Source organism: Homalodisca vitripennis, chromosome 3 (genome assembly GCF_021130785.1).
Source record: "Homalodisca vitripennis isolate AUS2020 chromosome 3, UT_GWSS_2.1, whole genome shotgun sequence".
Lineage (NCBI taxonomy): Eukaryota > Metazoa > Arthropoda > Insecta > Hemiptera > Cicadellidae > Homalodisca > Homalodisca vitripennis.
The window spans coordinates 179,379,610-179,406,283 of record NC_060209.1 but is presented as its reverse complement, the minus strand read 5'-3'; the positions used below and the strand labels follow the sequence as shown (position 1 = coordinate 179,406,283).

The 26,674-nt window shown below is 33.8% G+C and overlaps 1 protein-coding gene across 1 annotated transcript in view; it reads right to left on the bottom strand.

Moving 5' to 3' along the window:
- LOC124357822 (neurobeachin-like) overlaps positions 1-26,674 on the bottom strand; it is a 628,187-nt gene that overhangs the window by 231,101 nt on the left and 370,412 nt on the right. Inside the window, 10 exon segments of the mRNA XM_046809880.1 lie at positions 292-387; positions 4,595-4,686; positions 6,761-6,937; positions 9,334-9,517; positions 10,760-10,867; positions 11,674-11,802; positions 12,705-12,884; positions 20,614-20,767; positions 22,619-22,778; positions 25,228-25,302. Of these exon segments, the coding sequence (XP_046665836.1) occupies positions 292-387; positions 4,595-4,686; positions 6,761-6,937; positions 9,334-9,517; positions 10,760-10,867; positions 11,674-11,802; positions 12,705-12,884; positions 20,614-20,767; positions 22,619-22,778; positions 25,228-25,302 (1,355 nt within the window).

The window sequence follows — 26,674 nt, the reverse complement described above, 5'->3', positions numbered from 1 at the left end:
CTCTTATCATGCACTATTGAAATATAAGTATAAATATTCAGAAACAAATTAAATTATTAAAAAATATGTAATACACAGTAAAAATATATTGATGTGTTACTCTGTTGAGTATTACCAATACAAAATATACTTAACTTAAAATTACACTACATCAAATTATAAAAACTAAAATAAATAAGAACCATACTCAATGTTACGTGAATAAAACAACAATAAATACAAAGACGAGTGTTCAGATACAAATAAAATGTGCAAGAATTTAAGTACCATCAGTGGAAGAGGGGCTGGTACCTTGGTGTTTTGGTTGATGACGTGATGTCGGGATGTGTTACGCGCAAACCTCGAGTCGTCCAAGTCATAACAAGAGTGGGAGAATGGAGCGTGTGCCTGCACACAATCAACTTCACTGACCAACTTGCAGTGACTTAATATTGTGCTGTTGTGTATAAACCAGCTAATTGCACACTATTGTAATTGTGTTTACTTTATTTGTGTATGTCATTTTCACATGTAAGATGATTACAAAACAGGGATTGTGTTATGGAACATTTGAAACTAGAGCATGTATTTGGCTGTTGGTAACAGTGACAATTTGAGATAAATTATATTTTGAAATAACAAAAATAAGATAATATATTGGATGGACAAAAATAAACTATCATGACACTATATCTGTTTTAAATTATTATAACTATAATATTGTGACACAACTATTATAATAATAAATTATATAAGTATTAACTTACATTAGCAAGCATTTCTTATGATGATGGAAGGATTGTGAAGGAAACAGTATTTTTTCCAGACATTTGCCATTGTTCAGTGATACAAGGAAATCAATAACACTACGCTTCAAAAACAGCCACCTGATCTCTTCCTCAGGTAACTAACCTAACACATAACTATAATATGGCTTAAAATAAACAAATCATACTAGAGCATGTGAAACACCTAAGAGTTAGTTTAGCTACCCAGCTAAGGAAAAGATTGAATTGTAGATCTTGAAACATAGTGTTACTGATTATTTTGTATCACTGAACTACGGCAAAAATTTGGAAAAGTTTCCTCCACAATAATTGTTATGAGATGCAAATTTGATGTTAAATTTAACTTACTAATGCACCAATGTCATTATATCGGAATGTATAAGTGATTAACTGTTGGATGTAGGAATGGTCACACAGGATTTTTGAGAATGTATACAGGATTATTTCTTGGATGTTGGCATGATCTCACAGGATTTTGGGGAATGTATATGGAAATATTTGTTATGTGTAGGCATGGCCTCACAGAATTTTTGATGCTTTGTTCTTAAAACCAATAGTTACATGCAAAATAAATGTGGTGTTTTACTAGTTCAAGATTAATTTGTTTTATATTTGAATTTTTATATATAATAATCAATGGGCTACCTGCGCTGGCTGCAGAGAAACAAAAGTATTTGAGCAACTCCTATAGCCATGTAATGACATCATATGACAACATATGAGCTCAACTTCTGGCTGGTTTATACCTTCCAGTTGAACCTACCACTAGGAACAGCAAAAACAGATGTGTCAGTTAAATCCTGGCAACCTTACGGATGTCTAGGAGCGACACACCACTAATCGCAAATGTCAAGATTCTGGGGTGCAAGGATAATTCGATAAGTCTAGTCTACTGCGGGAGATGACGGTTAGAGTTGGTGGGGTTCGTTCCCTAAGTGTCAAAGGTTCTTGGTAGCCTCAACATAATGATGTGACACCCCCTGCCTGACTTGACTAGAGCCAGGTTCAGAGCTGGCCTCCCCTTTTTTCAAGGGGACATGACTTGGGATTAGTACCCTAAATTCTTCTTCATAAATCTAGATAAGAGACAGTCCCTCACCCTCAACCTTACCCATCCTTAATATTCTGTCACTCCAGAAGCAGCGCAAAGGTTCTTATAGGACAAGGTACAATTTTCAAGCTTCTTGTCCTAATAGAACAAAAAAAAAACATATGAGCTCGTTTTGGGGGAGAACATGTTGATTTAACTCTCTTTGCACCAAGTTGAGCATCTTTCCTCTCTCCCCTCACTCGATGACATGTGACTCTGAGTGTGAACTGTGTTTGTACTCCATTTCTGCTCTAGGTAAATGTACCTATAGATAACGTGTCTACCCAGTGACAGTCCTTTGGGAGAAAAAAACTCCCATCAGCATACCATGTCCAATGGTACCATTGAATGGTACCATGTTTTGCATGTGGCAGGTGAATACGATTTCTGTGAATGGCATCATCCTTTTATTTAACCCTTTTCTGTCAATTTACAACTTCCCCTTTCTATCCACATTTGAGTTGGTTTTAAAGGTAAATTAAGATAACTTTGTCACTGTTCTGAAACAAGCCGGTTAGGCTCCATATTACTTAGCTAAGTGAAATTAATTAAATCTCTTTCTCTCTCTCTCCCAAAACCGTTCATTATCCTACTAACAAGCTTATTTAAAATCTCTGTACTGTACACCAATCTTTTTCTGATCCCTTCTAGTAATAGACCATCTGCGGTAACAGTACATGCCAGATGATTAGTTAGTGTAGTATGTACAGAAGCTATCCATGGCATCTGTCTGGTGTATAAAGATTTGAATTCAGGATTCGAGGTAACCATCTAGTTGCTAGTTTTGTATTTGTCCTTGTTAACTGGGAACTAAGCCGTGTTGTAAATAAATATTTTAAGGTGTGGTTATGTAGGGGAGTGGTTAATATCTAAGGTTCCTTTTTTAAATAACAACTATAGATGCTGAAGGATGTTGTATGATAGTCCATAAAATTATAAAATGAAAACAGTTATTATTATCAGAAGCATATTTTACTCAATGATACTCATTTATAACTGGTAAAGATTACATACATTGTCACATTGAAAACACAATATTGTACATTTCAATTTTAAGAGCAATGCAATCCTCCAGTTCGTACAGATCTTTAAAAGAAGTAATATATTAAATAGATACAAATCAATTAAACAAATCAATTAATTAATTAAAAACTAATTACAACACAGATAAAAGAATTTCCCAAGATCAACAATAATTATTTAATTCATGATTAATCCCAAAACACTCATCCACTTCATAAAATGGGTGTTCCAAAAGGTTTAAAACAAAATGAAGTGTTTAAATATGGCTGCAGAATTTATATAGACACTTGTTCATCCACTTTTGGGAATAACTGTTTGGGTGTTCACAAATCAACATTAATAGAACGATGAAGTATCTAGAGAAATGAGGGGAAGAATAGTAAGAAAATTGATTAGAGCTTTTGCATGTGGCCAAATGAATATTCATTATGAGAAGTAATGAACATGACTCTTTTTCCTCATATAATATCAAGATTTGTGTGGCTATCTAATATAACCATAAAGAGAAACACTTTTAAAAATCATAAATGAAATGGCTAGATATTACATCTGTCACTTAAGGGAATTACATATGATTTTTATGACCATAGAATAACCAAAACATAGCAAAATATATTTGTTTTGTTATTAAGTTTTCTTTTAATGAAAGGTTCTGTAAGTTGATTTTAATGTTAAATTTAATTGTAGAACTTTAACATCTCACTTATGTACTCCACTTACTAATTTTTCCAAACATTTTCATTTGCCAGGAAGTTAGTTATATGATTAATCAATCAATTTGTAGATTTATTTATTGTTTCAATAAAAGACATCAGAACAAACTAATGTTACTATAGCATTTTAACGCTAGTAACACTTCTGTAGGTATACAAATGTAATAATTAAACCACAATTATTTCCAGTTTCGTCACAAAAACGTAAATGTTTGTCTAAGTCTTTTCAGCCAAAAAGATCACAGATACCAAAAGAGTTTACTAACCACCAAAGTCATATTTTGCATAACAATCAATAATAAGTGGTGTATATATATATATATATATATATATATATATATATATATATATATATATATATATATATATATATAAAACAACAACAAATTCTAAACTGTGCATTGATTTTTGTAGGTTTTACAGGGTTTCTACTTCAGACTCAACAAAGTCATCCACATCAGAACATCCATTAGAATGTTTATAAATATCACTTGATTTACAAGGATCATCCATTCTGAGGTATTATATTATAATCAACTGTATATGATAAAATTTTGCTCAGTTTGTATACAAAATTTCTGAACAAAGAACAAAATAATTTGTTTGCAAACAAAATTTTCTGCTACACAGAGGTTAACAACAAAACCACATTGGAAAATCAAGATTCTCAACTAAAAACAGGATAAAACAAAATCAAAGACCATTAACATTTAAAAAAACCCATATACTTTCGATTGCTAAGTAATTTAAAGGTCTTTGACCGGTAATAATGCTTTCAGCAATGAAAACGAATCAACCTTATCAAGGTCAATCGCACAAAACACAATTGACTCCAAATGGGTCGGTCAACGCTTCCAAGGTTAAGGAGGAAAAACCTGTGTAAATTAAAATTATAGATTAACGAAGTTAAAGAGACAGCTTTTACTATAAAAAGTTCAATAATTGAAATAAATATATTCTTACTATAAATAGGCCTATATAAATGGAAGTACGATTATTACCTTGATGGACTGAGGACCAACAACATCGTCTCTGTCTGTGAATACTGAGGAGTTGTTTCCGTCCACGACTATCACGTCACATTCTCCTTCCTCTGTACAAACACAACATAAGTCAGATTGTCTTGTAACCTTTACAACTAATTATGTGCGTTATGCTCGCTCTGTAATTTGAACCTTTTCTATATTCATATCTCCATGTACTACATTTCATTTCTCGTCTTTTTATGTTGCAAATATCAATTGCTGTATTTTAATCTCACTAACACAAACTTATAATAATTAGTTATAATTAAAAATTACAAGAGTTATTGTTTATTATTTCAATTGTTAGAACGTTTATTTCACAAAAGATTCTAAACACAATGTGATGTGAATGTGCTTTGCCTAAAATTACAGTGAAATGTCTACAAGTGCAAGTAATATTGCAAATTTATGATTTTTTCTAGTACGTATTTAAAACGGTTTTATGCATTTTATCAATTTCAAATATCTGTTGTACAAAGTACAGAAATTTCAACCTCTGAGGGGAAAAAAATAATTTACATGGATTAATCCAGTCCTAAACCAGTAGGCAAACCGAATGTAATCCTAACAACCCAATAATAAGATATTAAAAATACATTTCTTAAGGACTCTGATAACAAAACACTTTTTTAGTTTATTTACTGTTTTGTCTCTTGATTTTTAGCTCCCTATGTGGAAGTTTACCTAACTATTCATGCTATCCAACTTAACATGCGGAAATATCTGTCTAGTATGTGCTTTTACAAAATCTATTTAATTATTATTGATAGTATACAATCTACAGAATTAACTGTGGTAATTATTGACTAAACATGCTCTTTAAAAATAATGATGAATTGAGTAGACAGTAAATAAATTAATCTGCAAATTTTGCCACAGTGAAAAAGTGTCAAAAACATCATGCTTCTATGTTTTTTGTTCACTGCCACACAAGTCGTATCAACTATTACGTGTGTAGGATCTGGGTCATCTAATTTGATCAAAACAATCCACATTTCACTTACGTTAAAGCACTGATGTATAATAACTATTGGATTGTGCTCTCTTATAGCTTGAAGTGACAGAATGCAATCCACTTCCCTATTCCTTTATCTTGAATCTTATTCCTTTAAAGTAACATTGTTTAGTCTATATTCTGGAGATGCTATGGATTGTTGACTCTGGAATTGGTTATAAAATAATCTTGTATCACAACACCACCGATAGTCATGCTAGACATACCCTGGTTTTATCTGTCGTTTAAGTGAGTGGGGAAGCTAGACTGTTTCCATTGCATCAGATGAGCGATCCAGTAATTATTGTACATCAATGCACTAACCATGCTCCTTGATATCCTCATATACACAAATCATGCTGAATTTCTATTTAAATTGGTTTCAAGAATAAAACAAAATCTATGGTTCTGCTCTCATTGTGACATTCGTGCAGAGCTAACTGGTGTGTCAAAGCGGTTCACCAAAGAAATAAAATAATCACAACAATAAGCTCAAGATGATTCTTGTCAGCTACTGAAGTGAGTGCATTGCTTTGTGTTCTTAAGCAAATCCAACATAAAGTTGTTTTATTTCTATTGCCATCCAATACACTCCGAATTTAGAACAGACTCGGATACACTTAACAACATTTAACTAATTTAGCTTTTCCACCTGGTATTTACTTATACTACAAATTGACAAAAAAGGAACACATCAACTTAAAGGAAAATCACCTGATACTTTTCTTGTATCTCTTCATACTTAGAAATCCAGACAAATATTTTCAACATAAAATGAAAGAAAGTAACATTTGTTGATAAAAAAAAGTTGCTTTAAAAATTATTACAGGACAGCTAAAACTGTTAAGAATACAGGTAATTTGCCGTTGCTAAATTCAAGGCTTTTATAACTAGACTAACTATACATGAATAAACTATTCAATTACAATCAGAATCCTTTTGTTCTCTGTAACAGCATTGCTTGGGATAAAACTAACATATAAAAAACACCTTTTTAAGGTAATCAGGGTACGCATCCAAAAAGAACAATTCAAAATGAAAAGTATGACAGCGATCCTGTAAATATTTTGATAACAATCAACTTCACTCAAGGAGCTAACAAGAACCAACGAGAGTGTACGTGTGGCACATAACGTTCCAAGGCTGACCTTGCCGCGAGAGCCCAGGGTACCGGATAGCTTTGCCGTTGTTGTTGATGTTATTGTTATTGTTGTTACGGAGAAGGTGGGAAGGGGCAGGGGGTGCATTGGGGTGGGAATTGGGTAGAAACTGGGGGTACACATGGTGGGACCATTGTGGAAACAGAGGTCTCGCTCCACTGCAATCTGCCAAATACAAAAACCTAGTTAACAATTTCACTCACCTCACGATCAAGTAGATGTAACCTCTGATAGTAATTGTTTACCATTAAAAGATAAGGAAGTAAACAACAAGTAAAATTACTTGTTGGTGTAGAAAGACATTTTTGCTGTGTTTGAAACAATAGTGTACATATATTAATTTTACCTTAAAGAGCGAAACACTGACTATAAGTAGACCTCCTCTTTAACATAGTGCCAAATATTTAAATTTGATTTATTTATTATCTATACAATCATAGTGTAGTGTTTAATTAGTCAGGAATCACTTAAAGTTTTGGGTGCCAGTCTATTGATGCACATTTTAATTTTTAGGTTTTTATGTACAGTGGAGTCCCGTTAATCTGAACTAATTGGGACTGAACCCAGTTTGGATTACGCAATTGTTCGGATTAACCGGAATGACAGAAAAACACGGTTTTAAGAATTAAGAATTTCTTAGTAAAATTATCACATGAATTCATATATCTTTTAAGAATTAAAATTGTACTCAACAGTAATATCAATACTGTACGTTCAGTTTTTGATTGATTTCACTTCTTAATTTAACTCATACTTAACCTGTAAGTTCCAATTTGGTATTGTACTTAAACCACATTATTTACTACTACAGTACTGTACCGTATGCAAATTCTCCTTATAAAATACTGTACGCTTATTATGTATGTTTTACTAAATGATGCATCCATTTGAATTTTTTAGGTCATTAGTTGCTATAACTGTGCATTATCATTAAAATAAATATAAGAATTTCCTCCTTGACCTATTTGGATTAACCACAAGTTCGGATTAAACGTGTTTGGATTAGCTAGACTCTACTGTATTAGGTTTTTTGACACTTGAAGAAGAGGGTAGATCCCAGTCCTCAAAACAGTGTTATACTTTTTTGTAACAAATAGCAGTGGCAAATGTCCAAAATCCTACTATCCTTCCACATTATCCATTGCTAATAACAAACTTTAAACAAAAAAAGTGGGTACTTTGGGATTGTACCGACCACACCCAGACATGAATCGTTATTTGACATTTTGCTTCTACTGATTACTAGATTAGCGTAGAACAATATTTCGTCAATTTAAAACAGGAATTGTCTTATCGCAAACCCCTCCCCATCCTCAGACAGAGGTCAAAGTCGAGCGGTCTAGTAGATAACGTGATTGCAGAGTCTTGCCGCCCGTTCAGCTGGTGTGTCGCTTTGTTGTACTTCCGTGTTTTACCTCTACATTACCAAACAAAATCTAAACTCTTTATTGAAAAAACACACAAAACTTGTTTTTATTCTTGATTACACTCCGCCACCCAAAATGCGAGTGCCTCCGGCTATCAGCGCGGGCTTCGGCAGCACCGAATGCCGAAGCCCGCGCTGATGTCAACAAAAGAAAAACATCCCTCGAGATAGTACCTATCAGTAAAATATCAAATTCTAGAGGGGCTGATCAGAAATATAAATTGTATTGTAATGGAAAGGCAATTATATACCGTGCAGAAAACTTAAATAATCATGTGATGCCGCGCGGCGGGATTCTCGAGAAAGATAAGATAACAGCGACAACAATACCGATCGCAATACCTGGATATGCTTGTTGATTGATGGAATGTTAGTTCTGTTACTCAACTACATCGTTTTATAACGTTCTAAGTTCATTGAAAAAGGTTTAAGCGTTGGGGGCATTTAACGGAATCTGTCCCCATTGATAATCGTTCTAAGTTTGTAATTTTGAAATTAAAGTGTTGTTTTTTCGTTCTATCATGTTTGTTTGTATAAATTTATATTTTTGTGTTCTTCATACTGGTGTGGTCGGTATAATCCCAAAGTACCAAAAAGTGTTTGATTAATTTACTTAACAAAAGTATCTGAATTTCTTATGACTGGCTTTAAAAAATTGTATCCTAATGAAAAATATGTATATCATACTGCTTCAATATTAATTTAATTTTGAATAACTGTTATAAAAATATTAATTAAATTGCTTCATGACTTATTAATATTACTTACTTATTATTACTGGTTGGCTAATCTGGAACTAAATTCCTTACCTAATTTTTACTCCCTTATACTGTATGTGATTTTTTGTTTATAGACAAAAATAGTTATTTCCTCAATTTTATGTTGTTCGACAGTATTTTGAAGAAAGGTTTTCAAAGGAATGTAAGTAGTTTTCCAACATAAAACTAAAACTGTAGGAAAAGGGTGTTACAATTAAAACGATAATTTTATTAGCCTCACAATCAAATTTTGATTTAAGTTATTAATAAAAGAATCAGAACAATGTAATTTACTAGTACTGTACTGATATTATAAATTATTGTAGGGGAATGCAAAAGACACAGATTTGGGTAGTTTTATCAGTACAAGATCCCACCTGGTGGACTATCAGTGGCAGGGTGGGCGGGGTGAGTACCGTTGGTCCGCAGGGAGGGCAGTGGCGGACTGGGAGCTCGGACTGCCACAGGAGGCTCCAGTATGTCTCTGTACTTGGACACCATCAACACGGATATGAAGTAGACAATAGCGAGTGAGAGGAACTGTGCTTGTTTAGTCTCCTCCTGCAGAAACACAATTATTGTGTTAATGAACTGTTTGAAAATCAACTTTTTTACTTCAGTTTTGCAGTTCAAGTGATTAAAAAAGAAATATCCAAGCCCCATCAAACTACAATTCTACTTTTCGTGAATTTGATTTTTGCTGAATTAAAACCAGTTCAGAATTGGTTTTAATTTGTCTATTTCTTACACAAACAAAACCAAAGAACTAATGCAAAATGGTTTTATATTATTAATTTTAGGATCAACAAATTCAATTTTTATCTACATATACTTATTAAGGAAAAATGCTTCAGACCTAATTTATTAACTAACCAAATAGCTGGAGTTATAATTTTTAATTGAGAACAATCATTTTAATATTAGAAAAAACCTACCTAAATTCATTTTCTGTAATTGGATGAAAATTGAACTTTCAATACAATAAAGAATAATTGCAATAATAATTCTAATTTTAACCCTTACCACGCGTATTACGCGAAATCTCACACAGTGAAAATGACTCTTCACGCGTATTACAGTAAATCTCACGATAGAAGTTTTTATTTTTTGTTGTGAACTATAGTTCGTAAACTGCCGATAGAATGAGATAGAATGTTAACCAAACCTCAGTCAATGACTGTGCTCCATTCATTGTTCTCGGCCAACCCGTTGCCGATCCGAAACTAATTGTCATAGCAACTGAACGCCATTCTGACCTGCAGACTGGCGCGTCTTACGGGATTTCCTGCGTGGTGAGGGTGACAGTGCTGTTCACGAGACCTGTGCTTAAGCTTGTTCCTGTGTTAAGTTGCGTGTTTTATGTTATTTCTGAACATTTTCTACAGTTATATTATTTCAACAATTGTTACTTCAATTTGAAACACCTCATGCTTCAAAGTGTTTTGTTCACAAAAAAATTTTTGAAATTGGCAAATTCCATGTTTTGTTTTGTTATACATTTTAATCTGTAAAAAATGCAAAAGTCTTTAAAAAATTTCCGTTTTTATACTTTTTTTTCCTATAATAACTTCAGAAGTATTAAATCAAATATAACTTTAAACAAATTTAAAATTTATTTTTTATGCTAATAGCATGCTAGGGGAAAATATAGGAATTTTTATTCAGTGCTCTAAGGGTTTATTTCATAAAAGTTCAAGTTTTTATATACCGAAATTAAATTTAATATGAGACAACTCTCTCTTGTATAAACCTAGCATGAGCCCTATTGCCTGCTATATACCGCAGAATAGCTAATCGACTCACCACATCTCTGTATATAACCGCTCTTAGTCGGTTGACATCCATGTCTTGCAGTAGCTTCTCTGGGTCTTTCACTGGAGTTGACTGGTTTGACAATTTGTCTACCATATTCTGTAAGTCAAACAACAACATTTAATCGAGCAGACACATTATCTCCAAACTTCATAAAGCAGCACTTAATTTTTTCAAAATTTTATAGTTGCTGATCTTCTTGCAGCAGTTGGAAACCATAAGAACAGCAAAGCACCTGTGCTTCGTTTTTGACAATAAGCTCATACAGACAGGAAAACATGTGAGATATTTGTATTGTTACTGGGAAAATAATTGCAAGTCATGAGAAAGAGACACCACAGTGACAGCTGGTTTAAATAGATTAATTGTCTAACATAGCCCAGGAGCCATGTCTCAGGTAATAAACTGAAAAATTAATCTCTTTCACTCTCAGAGCAATGTGAGTTTTTTTCTTTTTTGTTGCAAATTTTAGATTCCTATGAGAACAACAGTGTCACTGTAGGACCGATAATTATGGGTTAGTTTGATACAGCGTATTGAGAAGAGAACTCTGAGCCAACTGACAGAATGCTCAAGAGAAAGACTCTGAAAAGTTGTTATTTATCTTCTTTTTATTGGTGTCAGCCTATAGAAAGGAGTTTGGAGATTTTTTACCTAATATTGTGGCTAAAATTAGTCTAACTTTTACAAATTGAGTAAATGAAAAAAAAAATCATTTATGAAATAATGACTGTGAATTTTATAAATATCATCTTTATACTTTTATTCCTCCTTTTTTTATCTATATTACTCGTACTTTAGTTTCTAATAACGGACAAAGAGCGTTTCTAGTAGTGCTGGTATAAAACGTAAGATGAACGAGTTATGAGATTCATTTAATATTTACCACTAATTCTCTAACATACCTTGGGGGAGGCCTGAACACCTCTGATGAGGGACTGCAGGTGGGCAGTCTTGTTGTTGTGTTGTGTAGGCAGTGAAGGGCGACCTCGCTCCTTGCACTCTAGGCAGTTCCGTACAGCACATGTGCACACCTATGCAACATAAAATATTCAGAGTGGATCCAACAGAATTAACAACAAGTCATATAAAAACAGTTTTTTGATCAATTCTTATTCTGTGTTAAACTAATAAAGTAAATATTTATATTTTATAATTTCGTAAAAATTATAATTAATTTAAAAAAATAATTAGCACAACATATTAGTTGCAAAATAGAAAGAAATTCAATTCGTTGCATTTTAAATGTTCTCTTTTGTAATTCTTATGCAATAAGTCATACAAACTGTATAGCCAAGTTCACTAACGGTTAACTAACATTTAACATTTTTGAATTGCAAATTCTCAAAACAATGCTTAAAGCAGTTGTTAAATTCAAAAACTTGATTATGTAAGCAATATTTTGATGCGGTGCAAAAAGGAAAATCAAATGTTAATCACTCAATGATAAAAAACGGCTGGCTTCGGGTACCAACTAAATTGATATCTCTTCATAATGATACAAACAGTTGTATTAGAATATGTGCATGAAGACATGTACCACAGACTGTTAGCATTTCATATCCAAAAATGCAATACAATGTTATATTTAGTTGTTACAAGATGAGAATAAATTTATAGCTTATAATAAATATAGCTATAATTCAAAAAATATTTTTTTTTAAAGATACAAATTTTATTTAAGTATGATACATGAAAAATAAACCAGGAGTACAGGAGAGGAAATTGGGAAACTTGGTAAGGCCACTTTTATATTGGTTGCTCATAACATGGAGAATTAGTTGTATTTTTAAGCTTATCACTCTATGTTCCATAATTATTTATACACTGATATATTAAAAATTTTCAGTTAAAATATTTGAAAAAATATGACTTACAAAGAGTTAGAATGTAGAAACTAAACATTTAATTTCACCATAAGATAAAGCGAACTGACCAGTCTGAGGCACTGACGCAGAATACCGCCACTGGACATGTTCTTCTCAGCCTCGAGCTCGCCGAAGTTGAGGGAGCTGGCAAACACAAGGACGTCAGCCATATTGACCAGCCGCTGCAGGAACGACACAGCCACCTCGACTGGCATGCCTTGTGTGGGCTCCATCACGTCCAGCTCACTCTGCCACAGACATCAAGTAATGTTAGGCGTGAAATACTAAAGTGGGTATTGTATGTAGGTGGTATCTTTGATTCCACTAGCAACACAAGAGATAACACATTCAATTGTATAAATTGAGACACAACAAAAGTGAGCACTCGGACGCTTTCTGTGGTGTTGGTAGACAGTACTGTATTGCGTCCAGGCTGCCATGTAGTGAACTTATTTTTATACTTATAAATGTTTCAAAGATGGCTGAGAAGATGTTGAAGATGACAGACGCTCCAGACGCCCCAGCACATCAACAATAAGATAAGTGGAAGAAATGGTTATGAAAAATCGCCGTATTACGATCAGAGAAATTGGTCATGGTGTTTGGATATCAATTAAGGGGAGAACATCGCTAAAAAATTGAATTTTTTTTAATTTTACTAAAAAATTCTTGGATTCTTCCTGAAAATGGCAATATATAACACTTGGTGTTTTAAACCACAGAAGATCTTGATAAAAATAAAAATATATTATGTGTTCAAGTGTTTTAGCGCATTTTCTGTAGAGAAATCGTCCCAGAACTCATATTTCTGTATTCATTCTCATACATATTTTATTTCCTGGTGTTATTTTTTATACTCTATGCAGTTTTTATGAGATACTGTACTGTCACCAGCTGCAGCTGTATTGTAGTCTTGGAAAGTTTTATGTTATATATTATGTGCAGTAGTTTGTTTACAAACAGTTTCAAGTGGTTGTGAAGTTTGAGCTTATTACTTATAATCAAGTTTTGTGTTTGAATATGCCTAAATGACTAAGTTATATTAAAAGAAGAACCTTCAGAGGGAATAAATATACTAAACAAACAACATTAGACATTAGAAGTAATGAAACTGCTGAGTCTGAAGCATTAGCTCAACTCTAGGTTATGGAAATCCTAGGTCTAGTTTTGAAAAGTGCATCAAAGAAAAAACTTTCCTATTTGAATAAGCCTAGTAAAGAAATTGAAGACATATATCAATCAAATGTTGTAAATATTATTGTTGATGTAAATACACTAAGTACTCTCAATACCTTATGTAAATGCAAACATTGTGACTCTATTGGCAATTAAACATTTTCTGAAGACTCAAGTAAAAGAAAAGGTATTGTTTTTCAAGTCTTATTATGCACAAACTGTGCTAATAAAGTATCAAAAGACACATCAGAAAAAAAAAACAAACTCTACAAACTAAATACTAGGTTTGTTTATGGCCTACGTTGCATAGGAGTATACGCCTAGCTGGTGCGAAAAATTTATGTGCTATATTTAAATGTACCTCCTCTAAGCTAGTCTAGAGGCTACAAATGAGATGAGGGTGAAGAAAAGACAATGTAAAAGGAAGCTGGAAGATGCAGAGAACCAAGGAACCAGCCACTATGGTGCTGAAGCATTCTAAATTTATTTGTAGGTCTTTTTTACATATGATCAACTACTATGTTTTATTTCAATTGCCGTTTTCCGAAAATTGTGTTTGTTGAACTTATGTACCTGTATCTCAGCTATTGTTTAAGTTAGAAAGATGAAATTTTGTATACTATCTCAAGGTACTGTTTAGCTTATCTGGTAGTAAAATAATGACTATATCTTACATATTTACTGAAATAAATAATAAAAATCATATATTAGTATGGTAAAAAAATTACTTGTTTATTGATAATGCAACAAAATTGTTTCTAATGCTCTAAAATGTTTCAATCTACTACAGGCTCATCTACTAACATACCAGAACATACTGTAATAATTGTATTGTAATATCTTGACTGGTTATAGAACTGCAGGTACACGAAGTTAGTAAAAGTTCTCATATATTAAGGGGAGCGGGTCGTTCCTATCCCGCGCATGTTAAATTTACAAACTTTAGGTACATGTATTGTCAAAACTAAGTAAGTTACAACCTTCAAATTTTTTGTAGGCAAAGAGTACTCTTTTATAAACATCTCTTGCAACTTTAGTAAAAAAAAATCTTTAAAAAAAAAATTTTTTTAGGAATTTTTAAATATTGTGTGTAAAAAAGTTATTTTTTTATACAAAAAAAATTTTTTTTCTCATTTGTTTTTTTAGATAGAATGATAAAAGATGCAACACCATTTTGGAATTGCACTGTTCTATATGCATACCAAATTTCAATTCTCTAGCATTTATAGTTTTTGAGATACATGTACCTTTATATGAAAAAAACCAAGTTTTCCGGAAATGTCCGGTAAAGGCAAAAATGACTGCTAAACTAACCCTTTTGCTGCCTAAAACATCCCAGCTCCGTACTCAGGGTCATCTGGGTCTTCATTATTCCTCTTCTAATGCAAGTTTTCTTTTTCCTCCTAGCAACTCTAGCCTCCTTGGTCATGTCTAAAGCAGATTTTTCTGCCTTTTTCAATCGTATTGTATCAAAATTTCGCAATGCGGCAACAGACTTCTCGCTCAGTTTGATTCCTAGCTTGTTTATACACATCCAATTTGCTGGTGAATCCATTATTAAAAGTTAAAACTGCATCATATATGCCAAGTTTTAGAGTGTTTAGCCTTACAAAAACATTTTTAGGCACCTTAGACCAGACGGCATTGTTTGAAACTTTCGTTCTGGTTTTTGAGTCTTTTGGTCAAGGCCATTTTTTTAGAAGATCCGGATTGGCTAAAATCTCTATAAATTTGTTTGATCTGTACCATCACTTCATATGGCAAATTGTGACTTATGGCTGAAAGTCTGATGTAGGGCTTCGGCTTTATTATAACCGCACCACGACTCCGGCCCCTTTGGACATAGGCCATGTTGCGAAGTGTCATCATTCGATATTTTGTGAAAATAAGTTGCCCACACATTTTTAACCATTTGTTGAAGATCTGATCCACCTCTTTTTATAGCTAGGCCATAATATTCATCTTGCAGCTTGTCTATGTCATTATTTGTTAGCCTATTCTTGCCCCCTATTGCTCTATTATCTTTTAGTTTTGTTTTCCCAACCGTTTTTCTTCAATTCCCTTAGTCTGCTCCCCATTCTCTTCTTGACATGATTGACGCATTCCAGTTTTCTTAACTTCTACTTCATCTCCATATGGCTTATCGTCAACCACCTTTTTAAAACCATTGCTGTCACCATCTCCTAAGTATCGTACATACCGTACATTTCGATCTCTGGGACTTTCGGAAAACATCTAGGGCACCCGCAACTTCCATGCCGCCACTTGACCCTTCGTAGTTTTTGGAACATATATGATCAGGTACTATTTTTTTTTTATTTTCATGTACAGTGCAGATTTGACAGTATTTGGACATTATGGAAAACATCCAACACCTTGCCAGTATCTAATGATGTTACGCTGACAACCCCATTCAGTGACTTGTGTCCCCTCCTTTGCCAAGACCCATCTAAACAAACCGTCAAATCTCTTTTTGACGTTTCTTCACACTCATTTACAGACACAGCTTCCTCAATTGCCTGCTTCATACTTTCACTAGCACAATTTTCAACAGCCTGATATATTATGTTACTTACAAGGTCCTATTTTTTGAGGTGGTAAAGGTAAGTCTAATAATGAACACAGAATGTTACCTGCACTGATACCTTTTCCGATCGTTCTCATGCCGTAAATAAATTTCAAGTTTACCTCATATTTTCCATTCTCATTTTTTTTAGAGTTGTAAAAATTAGTTGATTCCAAACAAACACAACATTTCAGTTCAATATTCACAGCCAATCCAAATCTTTTCTTATCCGTAGTACAAAGTTCTATGCAGTCTTCGCTATCGCAGAATTTACATTTTACAAATTTTTTTTAATTGCTCACTAAATAAACTAAGATCCAAAATAACACTACCCATTCCAGTTCCTTCATAATTGTCATATTTATCAAAGGACAGTTTTTTTTAGAAGCAGAGCTAATGTTTGCATTAGTAGTAGGCCTAGGGCTAGGGCTAGCAGAATCTGTTTGGGTAGGCCTAGATTTAGAGTCCAACTTACGGTACTTGTTTTCCTCTAAACTCACGTTTAGATTTAGTTTTTGTAACTAACCTTTGCTCTTGGCATGGTATAAGAAGTTGTAAAACACACTTCAAGAAACAATACACACTCCTAATCTACCACTAACTATGAATAAAGTGCAACACTTTTAGTAAAACACGATTATCCGACACAAACACATATAACATAACCTCCTAAGCATATCAAAACAAATAAAAGCAATATTCTTTCGGTCATCTGTATTCCCAGTTGTCAGTACCAGGTTGACCAACAGAGCAAAAGCCATAACATACTTATAACTAACACACATGATATATATGATTGTGTCAGCCAACATCTTACGAACTGCTGCAAAAAAACTAGGTGAACATCTTTTGTTTGTGAATTTTTTTTTGGTAATTTATAAATTTAATTTGAGCATTAATACTTACATATTTTAAAATACACACTTTAAACTATTAAAAAAATGCAATAAAAAATTTTTCTAATTTTTTTTAATTTTCATCGACCTGCTCCCCCTTAAGCATAGGCGACGTTCTCCCCTTAATTGGTTCATGCCACAAATTTTTTTTAATTATAGGTATACAGATATGACGTTGAAAATAAGGCTCAATCATCCGAGTGGAGGCATTCTGGATGACCAAGACCGAAAAAGGCGCGACAAGTGCAGTCGAACGTTAAGGTTGTGCTCACTGTGTTCTTCAAATTTTAATGGCATAGTGTATCATGAATTCTTGCCTCAAGATCAGACAGTCAATAAGGAGTAATATCTGCAAGTTCAACGCAGTTTGCGAGAAGTAAATTGAAAAAAAAACCCGGATTTGTGACAAAACCATTCATGGCTTTTGCACTATGACAATGCACTTGCTCACACTTCATTACTTGTGCGTGAATTATTGACTAAAACAGTACTCTAACTTTACTCCAGCCTACACATTCTCCAGACATAGCTCCCTGTGAAGTTAAAAAATGTTATACTTTAAACCATTTTTTAATATTATTATTATGCTGTTGTTTTACAAGCATATATGACATTAAAACTCCATCACTGAAAGAGCTAAAGGCTACCCCAAAGATCAAATTTGAGGATTGGAAGAAGCGCTGGCACAAGTGCGTAATATCTAATGGGGACTATTTTGTAGGTGGTAATGTTAATGTAGATGAATAAATAAATATTTAAAAAAATTCTCATACTTTTTGAATATTCCTTGTATATTCCAAATTTACTTCTTTTGTAATAATTATAGTCCAGTAATTCTGCAGCTGAAACAATTTTAAGCACACTAGTTCTCAACTCTACTTTTGTCATTGGTTCTCAACTGACAGGAAGAGTACCTCTCAAAATGACAACTCTCAAGACTGGGGATTGTCAAATTTCCTGATAGTAAAACTACCATCTACGTTGATCACAACATTGGCACAAGAAATGAGGCAATATAAGCGACAGGTTAAAGATTAATGTTGGCACAGAGTTCCCGTTCTTGGCAGAGGAACTTCAGACTCATCAGTCTTGAAATAGTGAAAGATTGTTGATATTCCATCCAGTCAGGAGAAGTCAGTCCAGTTTAAACCAAATTGTTTACAATTAAGATTTCTGAAAGTATGGAAGCATGTCCTTCAGTACAGTACTTACGATCAATGAATGCCATGGGACTGTGTTATATCACATGATTAATATGCTATCAAACTAAAAAACTATGAACAAAAGAAAGTTTGTTAACACATTCACTGTGGGTGACGAGCATGCTCGTCATGCGTTCCGGGCGGTGGACGAGCGAGCTCGGCATACGGCAGCTGCTTTCATATTGCCTCAGTGTGAGCTGAGCAGTTGCCTGGGAAGGCTGTAACACTCATAGCGTGGTGTGCCTGTTTTGGTGAGTCAGTTGGTGCGATTCGTCGCCGGTTCACCATTTTCATTTGTTGTGTATGCTTTGCGATATTGTGTGAGTGGATTATAGTGTCTGTTGACTGTGTAAGTATATTTACTCATAATGGAGGAAGACGATAATGTTATTGACGATAATGTTTCATCTGATGAAGACAATGAGTCGAGTTCAAACAATTCTAGGGACGGTGAAGGCGGCGTCCCCCACCCCCAGTGGGCCGGCACAGCCAGCGACATGGCTGGTTTACGTGACCTGCCGTTCACTGGTCAACCTGGCTTGCTCGTTCCCATTCCAGGTGACAATAAACCAATTGACTGGTTCAATCTCCTTCTTGACACCGTGTTTATAGAGAATATCATTAGACAAACCAACCTGTATGCCCTGGAACTATTTTGTGGCCCCACCACTACTCCCGCGTCTCGCATAACCAAATGGAAGGACTTAGTGATGACCGAACTAAGAACATTCTTGCCCTTCTACTGTTGACTGGTAACGTGAGACTGAATTGATTGAACGACTATTAGAAAACTCATCGGTTGTTGAACTTTCCTATGTTCAAGGAGTACATGTCTCGAGATCGATTTCTTGGCATTTTGAGATGTCTGCATTATTGAAGAGTTGATACCCCTGATCACCCCGAACCTGCTAACGACCGGTCTTTAAAATTCAAAATATTGTTGATTATTTCAACAATAAGATGCGCGACAGATCTATTATCCCGACCGTGAACTGACAATTGACGAAGAGATAGTACTGTGGCGTGGCAGACTGGTCTTCCACCAGTACGTAAAGGGCAAGCGCCACAAATATGGAATAAAACTTTTTACTCCCTGAATGAACCCGAGGGACTCATGTTGCGCTTCCATGTTTACACGGGGAGCCATAACTCTTGTAGTGGCAAAGGTGACATACCGTCAAAGTCGTCATGAAGCTGATGAGTGACTTCCTGGGGTAAGGCCATTCCCTGTTCATGGATAATTTTTATAATAGTTTTGTCTTATCATCCAAACTTCTACGTCACTCAACCTACACTACCGGCACCCTACGCATCGACAGACCCCATACACCTCGAGCAGTGAAGGCAAAGGCATTGGGCAAAGGTGAAACGATAGCGAACTATGCCCAAAGTGTTATGATTGGAAAATGGAGGGATAAGCGGACGGTGACCTACATCTCCACACAATATGACAACGAGATGGTCCAAACCACCAACAGAAGAAACCAAAAACGAACGCTGCCAAAACCAATCATGTACTACAACTCTCACATGAAGGGGACTGACCGCTTGGACCAAATGGTATCTTATTACACCTGTGAGCGCAAGACCCTGCGATGGCACAAGAAAATTTTTGTACACTTTCTCCAGGTTGTTGTAGTAAATTCTTTTTACCTGTACAACATGTACAACTCAGATAGACTGTCCCTGTATGACTTACGAGTTTGTGTTCTTGAAGACCTGCTCCCTCCAAAGGAAGCCCCACTGCTCATCACACCGACATCCGGATTCCGTGTAATTGATGTAATATATCCGTGTAATTGATGTAATATCTATGTGTCATTCATGTACTATACATGTGAAATTCGCGAGTGTTTGTGCCGAAACCTAGTGCGCTGCGAGCACATACAACACGGGGACTGGCACCCGGTGCGGATGACAAGCAGACTCGGCACGGACATGACGTCACCCGTTCCGGGATACCTTGGACAACCCTTTCGGGTATCCTGACTCCGTTTTGGGTAAGTAAAAAACAAACAAAAATTTCTGTCGCCAGTAATTTTGTCATCCGCAATGAATGTGTTAAAGAGAAGTAAAGAGAATCATACACAGTATTTCTAATGTAATTAATAAACAATATATGATGTTATGTACTGACATTGGGAGAGGTTGCCGAGGCTAGTAGAGGCAGAAGACCACCGCAGGCTATGATGAGGTTGTCTGCCAACTGGGAGATGAGATGTACGGTGTTCACCACAAATATGGCATTCTCACTGCTGTTCACAAAGTCCAGCACAGACTTGGTCGAGTGGCTGCAACATATCATAAACCTCTGTGCTTCTCATCTCTAGATCTTGTTTCCACAACTAAATATTAATTATTGTGTAGATAGTAAATCTCCTCGTAAATGCAAAGTTTATTATATACTTATTTACTGTGCAAGATACATAGTGAACATTATAGGAAGTATTTAATAAAGGAATTGAAACTAAGCAATTGACTATGTTAACTCACTAAACTTTTTTTTTTATTTCTTTGGTATTTTAAATTTTGATTACGAACCGAAAGTGTGTCCACTCAAATATTGTAATCAAACCTCATCATCTCAATCACTCAACTGTATCTCATCACGTTTTAGAACCACAACTATGAGCAATAAGTTATATCGGGGCGAAATACAGTAAAAGCAGTAGAAAAACTTGTGGAACAAGTTATTTTTAATTTTGAGAACAAATTAATATCATCTGCTACTTTAATTGACTTGACAAAAGCTTTTGACTGTATCTCGCACAATTTATTAGTAAAAAAAGCTGTTTGCATATGGAATACAGAATAAAGAACTTGATTTATTAGCATCTTACCTTAACAATAGAAAACAAATGGTGGTCCAGGGCCAAGAAAAATCAAGTTTTAAAGGTGTGAATGCAGGAGTCCCCCAAGGATCTGTCCTTGGACCATTTTTATTCATCATATCAATGAATGACATAGCTTTTAATTTACCTTGCCCATCAGTTTTATACGCTGATGATACTACACTTTTGAGCTGGAATAAAAGTTTGGATACACTGCTTGAGGACGAAACACAAGCCATAGAAACTGCATTACAATGGTTTGAAGCAAACAACCTTGTTGTAAATAGTAACAAAACAGAAAAAATTATTTTTTCCTTGAATCACTATATTTATAAAGATGTAAAGCCTGTAAAACTGTTGGGACTTCACCTAGATAGTAGATTGAGCTGGGACCAACACATTCAAGAGTTATGCAAAAAATTATCTAGAGTCACATTTCTTTTACGTAAGCTTTTGAATTCTGTGACAACGAATATGCTAATTACTACCTATTACGCCTTTTTCCATTCTCATCTTAGATATGGCATTACACTTTGGGGTAATAGCTGTGGTTCTCAAAAGGTTTTCATATGGCAAAAGAGAGCCCTAAGGGTAATAAAAAATGTCCCAGAAAGAGAGTCCTGTGAGCCTCTTTTTAAAGAACTACAGATAATGACTCTACCTAGCCTATACATTTACTGTTGCTTGGTTGATGTTAAAGAAAATCTACAAACACTCAGGGTTAGACAAGAAGTCCACAGATATCCTACTAGGAAAAACCATATGATAGAAATGTTACCAATAAAATTAGAAAAAAACTAGAAGTAGTCACTGTATTATGAAATTAAAGATGTTCAATAAACTGCCTCAAGAGGCATGGCATGTAACATTAAAAAGATTTAAGGCAGTTTTAGAACATTGGCTCAAAGATAAAGCGTTTTACTCTGTACAAAGTTATTTGGCCTGTGATATTAGTACCTTAAGATTTTAAAATTAGTGTAGTACCCCCTGTTTATTTATTTAATTGTTAATAATTTATCTATTACAATTTATCCTTTTGTTAATTTTTCTGTTATATCTTTGTTACATTTTTAAATTTTAGCTAAATTAGAGCTAAGCCTGGTTGATGAAAGAATGTAATAATTGTTACCTGTAACATTGATTGACTAAGCCCGCTAGACAAGTTTGTTAATGTACACAATATGTACTAGTGGGATTTAAGCTTTAGCATAGAATGACTTTGTCGATTGCATATTTTATGTTTAAAGACAATAAACTTTCTCATTCTCTCTCATTCTCATTCTCTCGGGATTGAGTCAACTTGTGACTCACCTTCTCCAAACCTGGATGTCAGTCTCTAGGGAGAACAGGACATCGGACAGTAACCGCTGGTGGATGTAGGACCACTTGAACTCCGGAATCCGGAACGGTGGACGTGACGGGCCAGGGCTGAACATTGGCCGGCTGCCGTTGCTCTTCACTCTCTTGGCTTCTGTTGAACAACACCATATTAACAACTCATTTTAACTGGTTGGCAAAATAGGATTCAAATATTTGTACAAGTAAGCTACGTTAAAAAAAATTGTTGCAGCAGAAAGAGATTGAATTCTTATAAATTCAGAACATTAAAGAATGTGAAAGGTTTAATAAATAATAAAAATAGGGTGTACAAAAAATTGAAAAATCACTTTAATCATCCAATTTGTAGAAATCAATCTCTGATTACCAGAAAGAGTCTAAAATAGTACCTTCTTGTGCCATAAGCAACATTCACAGGAAATCAGTGTATAAGGGGTCATTGAAAAATCATTGATATAAACACGGTCAAGATGTGTATACTTTTAAACACCATAATAACATAAAACCAATAATAAGAAAAATTAACTACACACAACTTAGAAAACTTTACGAGTACTTTAACATTTCAAACTAAACTTTCAAAATTGTTTACTTTCAGAGCCGCCCTCTTTAAAAAAGTGAGACTTCAATATTTGTGACAATAATATAATTTATTATCTCCCTTGTATACAAAATTATATGAATTATTTACTTTGCAGTGTTCAAAACATAAACAATCAATCTTACAAAAGTTCTTTTGGTTTTAGAAAAAATTAAAACTCTCTTCACAAAATCAGAAACTATTGTCTTACTGATTACAATGATGTGTAATGTTATTAATTTATTTTTAATGAAAGTTCCTCTTCTGTAATTTATTCTTACAAACCGTACAGAATTTACATAACACCAGACTAGTAATAGATCAAATAAAATTCCACTGAGTTCAAAACTTACCTTAAATCAAGCCCAAACATATGTACAAATAACAACAAACTATAGATGCAACAGCTTTGTAATTTATACATCTAAAAAACAACACAGCTTTGTAATATTTATACCTATTATATTTACATCCAATATTGGTATTCCTGAAATATAAATAAAACTTCTAATATTGTAGGATGCTTTCATAATAATTGATCTATTTGACTAATTTCTTGTTGTTTCCGTGTTTAAAAAATAACATGGATTCACAAACACAGATTCAAAGTGAGCTGATTGGTTACTAACTTCTAATACATGTATAATACGGAAAATAAAGACAGAAAAACAATGAGAACATAAACTAGCAGTAGTAAAAATGTACATGATTATTTGCAAAAGCTAATAAAAATAACCTAAGGTGAAGGATGTAAATAATATTTTTAATGTAGAGAGAAACTCTATGTAAATAATATTTTTAATGTAGAGAGAAACTCTAAGTCATGCAGTGTGCTACAAAAAAATATAAAACATGCCAAATTTAGCAACATTAAAAAAAAATAGTAAACTAACAGCTGCCAAACGGTGGCTCAGTTTATTGATTGACAAAAATACAGAGAATTAATTATACAAAGAATATGGGAAGTAAGATAATGGTATTTACCATTATGTCACAGTATAACAAATCATTATAAAACTGGACTTTTTATTGAAATGTTCCAAAATTTGGTACAATTATTAGTTTACAAGTGGAAATAATTACGGTTTTACCAGTATGATAGGTTTAAATTTGTTTTAAAACTAAGTAGATACTTTAATCTCATCTAAAAACAACGATCTATATTTTGTTTTCACCTACTGAAACTTCCATAATTACCCAACCGATTTCAGTAGTATAAGTTGAAGTGTACTTAGATGAGCTTATACATTATCCTTTTGAATAAACTACCTTGTTTGTTACTTTTCTTGTGTATGAACAGATTAGTAATGTTTTATATCAGCAAGTATTTTATAGCTGCAAGTAATAAAACAATAATTTACTTCTTTTCAAAGGAAGTTTTGTGGGAAAAATGCACTTAGTGTGGCAATAAATGCATTGTACTTTGGCCACCAGGCCACAATACATATAATAATCATACCTGCACGTGTGTGTGACTAAATAAGTAGGTCCACAATGGATTAACCCTTTTAATATGTTTACGGTGATATGGGGTTCTAGAGCCCCACTCACTCTTTCTTAAAACCCGGTGTGGGGCTCTAAAGACCCATGCCTTGCCAACACACCATACACTTCATATGATTTGTATGATGAGTTTAACCGAGCCGTATTTCCAACAGACTTATCAAATGAATTGTATGGTATTTTGGAATGGCTTTAATGTTGTTAATGCAAAAAATATTTAACACTTTTTTTACATCTAAAGTGCAAAACACATATGACATATTTAACTATACATAAAAACATGATCGTTGCGACTGTGCTAATTACATACATAATTATAACTGCAAAGTTAGATTTCAAACAGAAAACCATGTCATTGTTAGAAGGATTTAGTAAACAAAAATAAAGAAATACTTTTATCTAAGCAAAAAAAGTGGTGTGAAATAACAACATAATCCAGAAACATTGAGAAAATGAACCATGCATGCATGAAACATGTAGTTTTGTGTATTGGACAAACCATGGAAATGCATGGGCTCAACTTGTGTGGACATGGAGGTGCTATGGGGTCGCTTCTGAGGTGACATACGCACTTCTGCAAACATAACAATCCGGTCCCCTCAGTCCAGTTGTGCTTTCTCAATGAGAAAATTGTTAACGGATGTGAACTTTTCAGTTACTGTACTATGAGGGTCACTGAAATATCAATCGAACTTTTGCTCCCATTATTGATACACTGGGGAAATGGAAGATGTGAGAAGATATGTGTTGTCCTGGTTCTGTAATATCTTTCTTTCACTTACATTACCAGCACTACAGCCATATCCAAGCTATTAATAGAATAATGGGGGTTTTTAAATTATTTTTGTATTAATTTTTCTTTTGCTTTATTAATTTATTAACTCGTTCTTTGCCCTTGCTTAACTAGCTATTGATATAAATAAAAAAACATATGCTTATAAACCTGTATTTCCCTGGTTTTCTGTTTATTCTGATGTAAGCATTTTAAATTCTATATAAAAAATAACATTCTGATAGACATCACAGAGTATGGAGAATCCTAAAAAATATGGGTTACACAATATAATAGGGCCTAAATCTTCAATCATATAAAACTAAAGGATCTACATCATTCAAGAGTTTTGGTGTTCCATGAAATTGCAGGATCCATGCTGAAAATGTTAAGACTTTGGCAAGTGTATTTTCTACTTTGTTTTTATTAATTTGTCAAGAACCATGAAACCCACCTTGCAAAGAATGTAAGTGAACTTCATTATCGACTTAATCAATTAGACATTTCAAATCTGCTGAAACATCATATGTTGGTAATTTATAGATTTAATTTAAATATGGTTTTAATCTGTGTAGGCCTACTTACTCCATGATCATAATTCATAAAATAAGAATTTATAAAAGCACACCAGACCTCTCAGCTACCCTGATTTCCAGTACATACATGTTACATTGACATTCTGCATGACTATCCATACATTCTTGTGGTGGAACAATAAACTACTTTGCAAATAGACCGATATGGTAAGTCATCATGTCTATATCATAGTATCTATCAACCTCAACACCATCTCCATTTACTACATGGCTAACCTCAGTATACCAACAGGGAAAATTTAAATTCAATGTGTATTTCAGTGAGCCTCACAATGACAAACGAATAAAAAAAGAAATAGCTGTATTGAAATCTATTAGTAATGGAATTAGATTGGATATTTTTATTTGCTAAACTTGTTAAATTAAAAAAAAAATAATGTGTTGCAAAGTAATATGACTAAGCTCAATAAATAATTAAATTTTCATTATATTTTCAGTTTAAAACTACGCAAGTTCTTGCTAAAGAGACTGTTTATTAAGCAATGAATAGCATGAATTATTAGGAATAAAACCATAAGCTGTAATGTTGAGTTAAAACACGATGCTCAAGTTTTTAAAGTAAAAAATATAAAACACAT